The sequence below is a fragment of the Rhinopithecus bieti genome, unplaced genomic scaffold (assembly GCF_001698545.2).
Source record: "Rhinopithecus bieti isolate Rb0 unplaced genomic scaffold, ASM169854v2 scaffold_15796, whole genome shotgun sequence".
Classification (NCBI taxonomy): domain Eukaryota; kingdom Metazoa; phylum Chordata; class Mammalia; order Primates; family Cercopithecidae; genus Rhinopithecus; species Rhinopithecus bieti.
The window spans coordinates 1,823,169-1,835,481 of record NW_016808858.1 but is presented as its reverse complement, the minus strand read 5'-3'; the positions used below and the strand labels follow the sequence as shown (position 1 = coordinate 1,835,481).

At 38.3% G+C, this 12,313-nt stretch overlaps 1 protein-coding gene across 2 annotated transcripts in view; it reads right to left on the bottom strand.

The window, feature by feature from the left end:
- Window positions 1–12,313, bottom strand: part of FOLH1 (folate hydrolase 1) — a 72,172-nt gene that overhangs the window by 8,637 nt on the left and 51,222 nt on the right. For both annotated transcript variants that reach the window (XM_017887655.1, XM_017887656.1), the window contains exons 13-15: window positions 9,870–9,937; window positions 2,839–2,930; window positions 1,614–1,704 (exon numbers count right to left, since the gene is read on the bottom strand). In XM_017887655.1, coding sequence (XP_017743144.1) covers window positions 1,614–1,704; window positions 2,839–2,930; window positions 9,870–9,937 — 251 coding nt within the window. The remainder of the gene's footprint in view (window positions 1–1,613; window positions 1,705–2,838; window positions 2,931–9,869; window positions 9,938–12,313) is intronic.

Genomic DNA, 12,313 nt, shown 5'->3' with positions numbered 1-12,313 from the left:
AACAGTTTTGAATGAACTCTTCCTTACCATTTTATAAGTGTGAGAATGATTTTCTTTATAACATAAAATTTAAAAATGAAGACATATCAGGATTAAAATATTACTTATAAATATGGACATATCATAAAAGCTGACAAAGGTTTCATCTGATTAACAGAAATCAGGGATGGTATGAATATGAAATGGAAATAAGAAACAACTGTTTTTAATTATAAACCAGTGTTCTCAGAATAGAGTATAGAAGATATTATAGAACTTGGGGCCTTGATTACTGCCCAACTCTTCACAAAATTCCATCTGAAAGAAGTGATATTTAAGGAAGACTGTCTAAGGGGTATGATATAAATCCATGCCCCTGTGTATTTTAGGCTCCATTTTCTAGCAGATCACCTGAAAGCTACACAGATGTCATTAGCTCAGCTCCTGACAGAGTGGTTTTCACTAAGTTGGAATTTCATGTAAAACATTTGCATTTTATCTGTAGTCTCTATGAGAGCTATAGAAAACCAAGACTGCATAAGCACTGGTTATAAAAATAGCAAGGAAACTGTTGCTGTAGTGGTAAAAACAATAAATAAATAAATAAATAAATAAATAAATAAATAAACCAGTGTTCTTATAAAACCACTTGACATTTTATAAACTATGTACCCATTTTACTTTGAAGAAAATGAAAACTATATATGTGTGTGTGTGTGTGTGTGTGTGTGTGTGTGTATATATATATAAAATCTACAACAGAAGAAAAGGAATCATGACTTTTACACGTTCAAAGTGTATTATACTGATATGGTTTGGCTCTGTGTCCCCACCCAAATCTCAACTTGAATTATGATAATCCCCACGTGTCATGGGAGAGACCTGGTGGGAGGTAACCGAATCATGGGGGAGACGTTTTCCTGCCCTGCTCGCCTGACAGTGAATAAGTCTCATGAGATCTAATGGTTTTATAAAGGGAAGTTCCCCTGCACCTGCTCTCTTGTCTGCTGCCATGTAACATGTAACTTTGCTCCTCATTCGCCTTCAGCCATGATTGTGGGACCTCCCCAGCCATATGAAACTGTAAGTCAATTAAACATATTTCCCTTGTAAATGACCCAGTCTCGGGTATGTCTTTATTAGGAGCAGGAGAACAGACTAATATATATAGTCTGTTCTTTCTTAAACAAATTTTTCATTTGTTTAATGATGTTATTTGTTTAATAATTAGAGATATAGTAAGAGATGGAAATTCAAATACACTGATTAATTTTGAATGATAATGGGGAGATACTGATTAATTTTGAATAAGGAGGAGGGTGAAATCAAAGACAATTCCTACATTTTCAACTTAAATGACTGAGTGAATGCTGTGCCACCAAATGAAACAGAAAATATGTTTAAGGGAGTACACGGAAGTTCACATTTGCAGACATGAGTATTGATACCAACTGACACTTGAATTTAGGGTAGGAATACCAGATACAGGAGTTATCCTATGTAGTAGCGATACTGTCAACCACTGAGACTTCTCTTTGCTTTCAACTAACGTTTGAGTCACTTTTTGGAGTCAGAATTATTTGTTTAGTTACAACATATTCATAAATAATCTTGAATAATTTAGATTCACTTACCCAATTTTTAGTATACCGTGCTCTGCCTGAGGCAATTCCAAGTCGTTGGAAGAACACCTCAAAATCATTTCCAGATCCCAATTTGCTTATCCTTTTAGAGATAAAACGACAGAATTATTTCAAAGTAATTTGTTCATTAAGTACAGATTACATGTTCATTAAACTAAACTCCATTCTATTATAAATGTAATTTTAAACATACAGATTTAGACATGCAGCAAAAACATGAAAAGAATATTAATTTTCATCACAAAATATCTCCTTCTATGAGACTATTTTGTGTAGGAATGACTATTTTATGTCACATTTTGTTAAAGGTTTCTGAAGTTGGAAAACGTTTTCCTTAAGATTATTTCATTCCATTTATCATCTTTATCTGTTGTACATAAGAGAGTGAAAAGCAAATATTTTTCAGATAATTTGGACATAAATTTGCCCTTTATGATATAAATAATTTGTGCTGTTGACATCGATAAACTCAGAGTACTGAGATATTTATTCTTCTTCCCTTGCTTGTGAAGATACAACCAATGTTGAAGTGATGCTTGCATTTTATTACAGTAAGAAAATATTTGTGAACTATATGATATTCAGAAAAAGAATAATTACAAGGTGATGAGGTGACAGAAAAAATGAGAATTACTTTTCACCATTATCTCTATCAGGGGTTGAGCATCCCTTATCCAAAAATCCAAAATCTGTATCAAAATAGCTCATGCACCCCAAAAATATATACACCTACTACATACTCACAAAATTAAAGATAAGAAAATTTTAAAATGCTGCAAAATCCAAAAGTTTTAAGCACCTACACGACACTGAAAGGAAATGCTAACTGAAGCATTTCAGATTACGAATTTTCAGATTAGGGATGTTCAACCAGTAAGTATAATGCAAATATTCCAAAATCTTAAAAAAATCCAAAGTCCAAAATACTTCTCATCCCACACATTTCATATAAGAAATGACCAATGTATATAATCTGTTGAAATGTTCCATATGTATATATTACATATTCTAAAGACAAATCACGTTTTGATGTCCTGTAGATTTAACTACAAAACACACTGTAATATTTTATTTGTGAACCAAAGGAATGCTTTTCCTTTATCAGATTTTAGACCATTTTAAAGGTAATTTTCAGTTCATAATTGAAAGAAAATACGCTTTTATTTTCAAAACAATCCCACACTGAATTCAGTGGAAATTTCATTCATTTGTTTACCTGGGCATGCCACTGAATTCAGGGGAAGGACTTTTTTCAGTCCAACTTTCATAAAGAGATTTGCCTTCAAAGCCTTCATCAGGGCTTTCCAGCTACACAAATTAGAAGAAAAAAAAGAGAATACTTATAAGTCAGATATATTAAAAACTAGATGTCCATTAACCAGAAGTGAATAAGCCACAATTCAGCAAAAACAAGGGATGCTATCCATACATTAGCAGTCATCAAGAATTATAAGTTTCTGACAAATGGGAAAATACTCATGTTATTATATATAGGTGAACTATATTATAAAAATAAATGTATGAAGTGCATAGCATAAACATGCTACACCAAATTCATACCAAGCCACTGTCTTTAGATGAATGGCATAGTGTATGATCTTTTGTCTATTTTTCTGAATTAAAAGATACTACAATCAAAACAATTTATCCTCTCACAACAAAGAAAATAAAAAGAAGCAAGCTGGTTAAGGGAAAGTATTCAATTTAATATTGTTTCCTGCCAGTAGAGTTGCCAAAGTTATTCAATAATATACAATAAACTGCAATGTCTGTTCTTGTACCAGTATCACGCTGTTTTGGTTACTGTAGCCTCATAGTATAGTTTGATGTCTCCAGCTTTTTGTTCTTTTTGTTTAGGATGGCCTTGGTTATATGGGCTCTTTTATGGATCCATATGAATTTTAAAATAGATTTTTCAAATTCTGTGAAGAATGTCAATGATAGTTTAATAGGAATAGCACTGAATCTATAATTTACTTTGGGCAAGATGGCCATTTTGATGATGTTGATTCTATCCATGACCATGGAATGTTTTTCCATTTGAATATATGTCATCTCTGATTTCTAAGAGCAGTGGTTTGCAGTTCTCCTTGTAGAGATCTTTTACCTCCTGAGTAAGCTGTATTCATAGGTGTTTTATTCTTTTTGTGGTAATTGTGAATGGGTGTTAATTTGTGACTTGGCTCTTGGCTTGTCTGTTGTTGGTGTATAGGAATGTTAGCAATTTTTGCACGTTGATTTTGTATCCTGAGACTGCTGAAGTTGCTTAACAGCTTAAGAAGCTTTTGGGTTTTGGCAATGGAATTTCTCGGATATAGAATCATGTCATCTGCAAACAGGGATAGTTTGACCTCCTCTCTTTTTATATGAATGAGCTTTATTTTTTTGTCTTGCCTGATCACCCTGGCCAGCACTTCCAATACTATGCTGAATAGGAGTGATGACAGAACAAATACTTATTTTGTGTCAGTTTTGAAAGGGACTGCTTCCAGCTTTGGCCTATTCAGTATGACGTTGGCTGTGGGTTTGTCATATATGGCTCTTATTACTTTGAGGTATGTTCCTTCAATATCTAGTTTATTGATAGTTTTTAACATGAAGAGATATTCAATTTTATTGAAAGCTTTTTTTCTGTGTTTATTGAGATAATCATGTGGTTTTTGTTTCTAGTTCTGCCTATGTGATTAATCACATTTATTGATTTGCATATGTTGAATCAACCTTGCATCCCTGGGGTGAAGCCTACTTGATTGTGGTGGATAAGCTTTTTAATGTGCTGCTGGATTCAGTTTGCCAGTATTTTGTTGAAGATTTTTGCATCAGTATTCATCAAAGATATTGGCCTCAATTTTTTTTGTTGTTTTTGTATGTGCCAAGTTTTGGTTTCGGGATGATGCTGGTCTCACAGAATTAGTTAGGGAGGAGTCTCTCCTCCTAATTACTTTGAAATAGTTTCAATAGAAATAGTACCAGCCCTTCTTTGTACCTCTGGTAGAATTCAGCTGTGAATCCATTTAGTCCTCGGCTTTTTTTGGTTGGAAGGCTATTTATTACTGCCTCAGTTTCAGAACTCATGATCGGTTTGTTCAGGGATTCAATCTTTCTGGTTCAGCCTTGGGAGGGTGTAAGTGTCCAGGAATTTATCCCCTTTTTTCTTTTTCTTTTCTTTTTTTTGTTTTTGACATGGAGTCTCGCACTGTCGCCTGGGCTACAGTGCAATGGCGCGATCTTGGCTCATTGCAACCTCTGCCTCCTGGGTTCACCCGATTCTCCTGCCTCAGCCCCCCTAGTAGCTGGGATTACAGGTACCTACCACCACACTCAGCTAATTACTATTTCTTCTTGATTTTTTAGTTTATGTGCATAGAGGTGTTTATAACATTCTCTGAGGTTTGTATTTCTGTGGGGTCAGTGGGAATATTCCCCCTTATCATTTCTGAGTGTGTTTATTTGAATCTTATCTCTTTTCTTCATTAGTCTAGCTATCACTCTATTTTATTAATTTTTTCTCAAAACATCAGCTCCTGGATTCATTAATATTTTGAAGGGTTTTTCACATCTCTACCACGTTCAGTTCAGCTGTGGTCTTGGTTATTTCTTGTCTTCTGCTAGCTTTGGGGTTTGTTTTTGTTCTCTAGTACACTTAGTTTTGATATTAGGTTGTTAGCTTGAGATCTTTCTAAGTTTTTTTTTTTTTTTTTGATGGAGTCTTGCTCTGTTGCCCAGGCTGGAGCGCAGTGGCATGATCTCAGTTCACTGCAACCTCCACCTCCCAGGTTCACATGTTCTCCTGCCTCAGCCTCCCGAGTAGCTGGGACTACAGGCGCGTGCCACCACACCACATTCGGATAGTTTTTTGTATTTTTAGTAGAGACGAGGTTTCACCATGTTAGTCAGGATGGTCTCCATCTCCTGACCTTGTGATCCGCCCTCCTCGGTCTCCCAAAGTGTGGGATTACAGGCGTGAGCCACCGCGCCCGACCAGATACTTCCTTTTTTTTTTTTTTTTTTTTTTTTTTTGAGACGGAGTCTTGCTCTGATCGCCCGGGGCTGGAGTGCAGTGCCGACCCTCAGCTCACTGCAAGGGCTCACTGCAAGCTCCGCCTCCCGGGTTCACGCCATTCTCCTGCCTCAGCCTCCGGAGTAGCTGGGACTACAGGCGCCCGCCACCTCGCCCGGCTAGTTTTTTGTATTTTTGGTAGAGACGGGGTTTCACCATGTTAGCCAGGATGGTCTCGATCTCCTGACCTCGTGATCCACCCGTCTCGGCCTCCCAAAGTGCTGGGATTACAGGCTTGAGCCACCGCGCCCGGCCCCGACCAGATACTTCTAACTTTTAATGTGGTCATCTAGTGCTATACTTTTCCCTTTTAATTCTGCCTTAGCTGTGTTCCAGAAGTTCTGGTATGTCATATCTTTGTTCTCATTAGTTTCAAAGAACTTCTTGATTCCTGCTTTTATCTCATTATTTACCCACAAGTCATTCAGGAGCAGGTTATCCAATTTCCATGGAATTGCATAGTTTTGAGTGAATTTCTTACTCTTGATTTTGAATTTGATTGCATGGCGGTACAAGAGATGTTTTTAATTTCAGTTCTTTTGCTTTTGGTGAGGAGTGTTTTACTTCCAATTATGTGATCAATTTTAGAGTAAGTGCCATGGGCTGATGAGAAGAATGTATATTCTGTGGTTTCTGGGTGGAGAACTTTGTAGATATCTATCAGGTCCATTTGATCAAGTACTCAGTTCAGGTCCTGAATATCTTTGTTAATTTTATGTCTTGAAAATTAATTACTATTTTCAATTGGCCATTAAGGTCTACCACTATTATCGTGTGGGAGTCTAAGTTTCTTTGAAGGTCTCTAAGAACTTGCCTTATGAATCTAGGTGTTCCTGTGTTATGTGCATATATATTTAGGACAGTTAGCTCTTGTTGTTGAATTGAAGCCTTTACCATTATGTAATGCCCTTCTTTGTCCTTTTTCATCTTTGTTGGTTTAAAGTCTGTTTTGTCAGAAACTAGAATTGCAACCCCTGCATTTTTCTGTTTTCTATTTGCTTGGTAGATTTCCCTTCATCTATTTATTTTGATCTATGTGTGTCATTGCATGTGAGATGGGTCTCTTGAAGACAGGATACCAATAGGTCCTGGTTCTTTATCCAGCTTGCCACTCTATGTTTTTTAACTGGTGTATTTAGCCCATTTACATATAAGATTAGCATTGATATGTTTGGATTCAAACCTGTCATCATGATGTTAGCTGGTTATTTTGCAGACTTACGTGATTGCTTTATAGTCTCACTGGTCTGTATACTTCGGTGTGTTTCTGTTGTGACCGGCAACAGTCTTTCCTTTCCATATTTAGTGCTTCTGTCAAGAACTCTTGTAAGACAGGTCTGGTGGTAACAAATCCCCTCAGCATTTGCTTTTCTTAAAAGAATCTTATTTCTCCTCTACTTATAAAGCTTAATGTGGTCGGATATGAATTTCTGGATTGGAATTTCTTTTTTCTAAGAATGTTGAACATTGGCCCCCGATCTCTTCTGGCTTGTAGGGTTTCAGCTGAGAGATCCACTGTTAGTCTGATGGGCTTCCCTTTGTAGGTGACCTGGCCTTTCCCTCTAGCTGCCTTTAACATTTTTTCTTTCATTTTTGTCCTTAGAGAATCTGATGATTGTGTGTCTTGGGGATCATCTTCTCAAGGAGTGTCTTACTGAGGTTCTCTGCATTCCCTGAATTTGAATGTTGGCCTGTCTAGCTATGTTGGGAAAGTTCTCATGGATTATGTCCTGAAATATGTTTTCCAAGCTGGTTCCATTCTTCCCATCTCTTTCATGTACACCAATCAGTCATAGATTCGGTCTCTTTACATAATCACACATTCCTTGGAGGTTTTGTTCATTGCTTTTTCTCTATTCTTGCCTGCCTGTATTATTTCAGAAAAACAGTCTTAAAGCTCTAAGATTCTTTCCTTCACTTGGTCTACACTGCTATTAATACTTGTGATTGCATTGTGAAGTTGCTGTAGTGTGTTGTTCAGCTGTATTCATTTCTATACTGGCTTTTTTACTGTCAGTTCCTGCAATATTTTAACATGAATTTTAACTTCCTCGAATTGGGTTATAACACACTCCTTTAGCTCAGTAAACTTTGTTTCTATCCATATTCTGCATTCTATTTCTGTCATTTCAGGCACCTCAACCCGGTTCCGAACCCTTGCTGGAGAAGTGATGCAGTCATTTGTAGGAAAGAGGGCACTCTGGCATTTTGAGTTTTCAGTGTTCTTGTACTGATCCTTTCTCATCTCTGTGGGCTCATCTGCTTTCAATCTTTGAGGTTGGTGACCTTTGGATGGAGCTTTTTCTTTTCTTTTTTAAACAGTCTAGCCACTTTTCTGCAGGGCTGCTCTGTTGTGCTGGGGGTTTGACTCCAATCCCTAGTTGCCTTAGATTTTACAGTACCTGGAGGAATCATCAGTGAAGGCTATGAAACAGCAAAGAATGCAGCCTGCTCCTTACTCTGGGACCTCCATCCCAGAGAGTCATAGACGTGTTGCCGGCCTGAACAGACCTGTAGGAGGTTGCTGGAGACCCCATTGGGAGGTCTTACCCAGACAGGAGGAAAAGGATCAGGGACCCAGTTAAAAAAGTAGTCTAGCTACATTTTTGTAGAGCAACTATGCTGTGGTGGGGGTCCACTTCAGCCCTTGGTTGTCTTGGACACTCCTAAGTCTGAAACCTGGAATGGCTAAGTCACCCAAATAGCAAAGATGGTGGTCTTCCCCTCCTGGGAGCTCCATCCTGGGGTGTCCTAAAACCTCTCTCAGCCAGAGAACACCAGTGGGGGTAGCCAGAAACCCTGGTTGGGAGGCTCCACCCGTTGATGAGGAACGCAGCTGGGGACCTGCTTTATAAAGCAGTCTGGCCACATTTTTGTGGGGCCTCTGTGCTGTGCTGGGGTACTGCTTCCACCCCTAGTCATCTTGAGCTCTCCAAAGCCTAAAGGTTGGAATGGTTAAGCCACCCAAACAGCAAAGATGGCAGCCCACCCCTCTATCTCCACTCCCAGCTCCCCCCACCACCCAAGAGCTCTTTCCCAGGTAGGCGCAACACTGCTACCCGTGGCTGGCTGGAAATCCAAGCCCGTGGGTCTTATCCTGTGAGATGCTGTAGAACTGGGGCCTGCAGACCATTGCGGCTCAGGCCCCTGAATTCAGCCTCTTTTTTATGGGTATGTATGAGTGTCTAACCTCCTGCTTTGCTGGAGTTGCAGCTGCTTTTGCTATGAAGCCTGCAAAGCTGGAATATCTAAAGCTCCTGTGTCTCCATGCATGCCTGAGTGGCTGCTCTGCTAAGACTCCATGCAGCTGTGTGTCAGACTGAAGGCCCTGGTGGGGTGGGTTCACAAGGGTATCTGCTGACCTAAGGGCTGCAAAGATCCATGGAAAAAGCATGGTTTCTTGGGGTTGCACATTCACTCATCATTTTCCTGGATGGGGGAGGTTCCCTTGACTCTGTCATTTCCGGGTAGGCTGTCATTGTGCCTTGCTTTTCTCCATTCTCCTTTGGTTGGGTTGTTTCCTTGATTAGTCCCAATGCGAGTACCTGTTCATTTCAGTTGAAGGTGCTGTATTTACTTGCCCCTTCCCTTTCTCTTTGTGAGAGCCACACACCATAGCTGCTTCTAGTCAGTCATCTTGGTGACTCCTCCATTCCATTCTTTTGAAACCAAAGCTTAATGGCATTTAAATTTTATTTATAATCCCTATCTGAAAAAAAGTAATTGTGGTCTCATCTAGCCTCTGTTCCTGGAAGCCAGCACCTGGTATTCTTATGAATATTCTTTCTCAATCATTTAGAACATTTAATGATTCCTGTGTCCTGAATTAATTGGTATCACTATACTGAAGAGTATGAACAAGTTTTTAAATTAAGGAATTGAGCCATAGGACCAAGTCTTGGTTCGGCTACTGTACAAGTTATGTGTGACTTTGGTGGCCAGTGTTCTTTGAGCTCAGTTTCACTGTTTTAAGAATGGAGATGGTAGACATGATGCTACTCATGGGCTACCTCACAGTGGTGTGGTGAGAAATAAGGCAATCTGTATAAACAGTTTACTAGATGTGATGGTCTGTGGAGATGGGATGTCATATTTGTTATATGAAAAGAAGACAATAAGTTATAAAACAACACCAATGTTTAACATAATAATACCTCAAGAAAACATCACTCGTAGAACTTATATACCTCTTTTGTTAGGTTGTATACCAAGCTGTACATCAGTGGTGTACAATCAACTCTCAGAGTGTAGTTTCCTGAAAAATAAGAATAGATTTTAAAATTTAATTTCTTTCTGTTATTATTTTCTTCAAAGACCACTGCTAACTTCCTAGCCAGAATGTTGTTTTAAAACCAGATTTCAACTATAACTCTCCAATGGCTTCCCACCTAACTCTGTAAATTCCATCATCCTCACCAAAGCCCACAGTGCCATATATGAAACCCCAGGTCACCTCTCAAAATCTGCATTTTACATTCTGCCCAAGAATACTCCTCACCATCTTTGCACACACTACCCTTTCAGCCTGGAACAGTATTCTGAATTATATCTGCATGACTTAGTCCTCCTCTGGTCTAATGTCACGTTTTCTGAGAGATTTCCCCTATCACCCTACCTAAAATAGCACTCTGTTACCCCCTAATTTTAGCCACTCTCTCTTTTAACCTTGGCTCATGTTTCTCCATATTACTCATCTATTTAACATAAAACATATTAAGTACTCGTCTTTTTTTCATTGGCCCTCCAACTAGACGATAAGTCCCCTGGGAGAAGGTGCACTCTTTTGTTTGCTGCCATACCCCAGTGCTTAGAACAATCCTAGAATTTAGCATTTGACCAATCAATATTTGTTGGGACAATGAATTTGTGAACCAGGTGCTCTTCTTAGAGTTTCAGTCCCCATTCCTCAGGAGGTCAAGGGCTCGTGGTTGTGACAATCAAGTGAAGCACCCAGGAGAGGTGTTCTTGGGGAGCCAAGACAGCACAGGGAGGGGTTGCTGACTTAGGAGGAGTTTTGGGGGAGGCAAGTCAAGACAGCATCACAAACTTGGAGAGCGGACTCTTGAACTGGGTTTTCTAGAACCGGGACACATTTGGGGTGGGGGTGGGGGGGAATGGTATTTGCAGCTAAGGGCATAGCCTGTGCAAATGCCCAGAAATGTAAAAGCACATGAAACACACAGAGGATGGCAACTAGGTTTTATCTCAAAGCCTAAGATCCATGCTTGAGAACAGTAAAAGTTGAGGCTTTTAAAATAGTGACACCTCAGCAGACTTGTTTATGGAACTTAAAAATTTGATATTAGAATTCTAAAATTCATCTGGAAGAATAAATATCTACAAACAGCCAATGTGATTTTTAAAACAGAAGTGCTTATAAGAGTGGAAATGGGGAGGGGAATAGTTTGGCAGCATTTATAACAATTTAAATGCACATATCCTAGAACCAAATAAATATACTTGTAGCTCTCCACTCTCTCCTCACATTATACAGAAAAATCATGCAAATAAAAGAATATTAACTACAACAAACTGAAACCATCTGTCCAGCAGCTAGAGAATTGATACAGAATTTGTCCTATTAAATACAATGTAGATTTTTCTTGTCTGGTGGTAGTGCTTGTTTTTTAAGTGAAACAGATATGTGCTGATATGGAAAGCTTTTCATAACGTGTTGCTGAATGAAAAATGCAAGTTGTAGAACCATTTAGCTGTAATATATACCAAATACCTGTACAAGGTGGTGAGAGACAAAAGAGTGTAGTGGTTAGAAGGGTAAAGTTGGAACAGACCAGTCTGATTTGAGTCTAAGCTCAACCCTTCACTAGCTGTGTGACCTTGGGAAAGTTACTTAACTTCTCTGAGTGGCAGTTTCTTCTTTTATACAAAAGAGGCAATAAAAGTATTTACCTACTTATCTCAGAGAGTTATGGTGATTACTGAATAATTTTTGTACATGTAAAACACCTGAGATAGCACCCACTACACTCTTGGTGCTTTGTGGAGCTAAATTCTATATATTAATGCCAACATGATGGAAACGCCCAAAACTGAGTACAGTAGTACCTTTGGAGAGAGGACTAAGTTTGAGAGTAGTTTGCATTGGGGAGTTTTGCTTTATTTGTAAATTTTACATTTTAACATTAGAAATTTCAGAATATATGATTATTGGTATTATTTGAGAAAGAAACATTAATACAATGTAAAAATATAAAACAAAGTGAAATGAATGGTGTCCCAATCATATAGTGCCTCCTGTCCTTTGTTCTCGATTTTGAAAATTATAGAGACACAATGAAGCAATTTCAAACCAGGGATGACATAAGTAGCAAAGCTTAATGAGTTTTTAAAATACATTAAAATATCAAATCTTAAAAAACTATGGCCAAGTATGGTACCACACACCTGTTGTCCCAGCTACTTGGGAGGCTGAGGGGGGAGGATCAATTGAGCTCAGGAGTTTGAAACCACTCCGGGCAATACTACAAGATCTCATTTCAAAACAACAAGAACAAAAAAGAAAAAACAAACAAACAAACAAAAAAACTATCAATAAAGACAAGGTTATTCTACATTTCAAGAAAATATATTTGGAGTATTTATTCTTGGTGGGTAAATATATATATATATA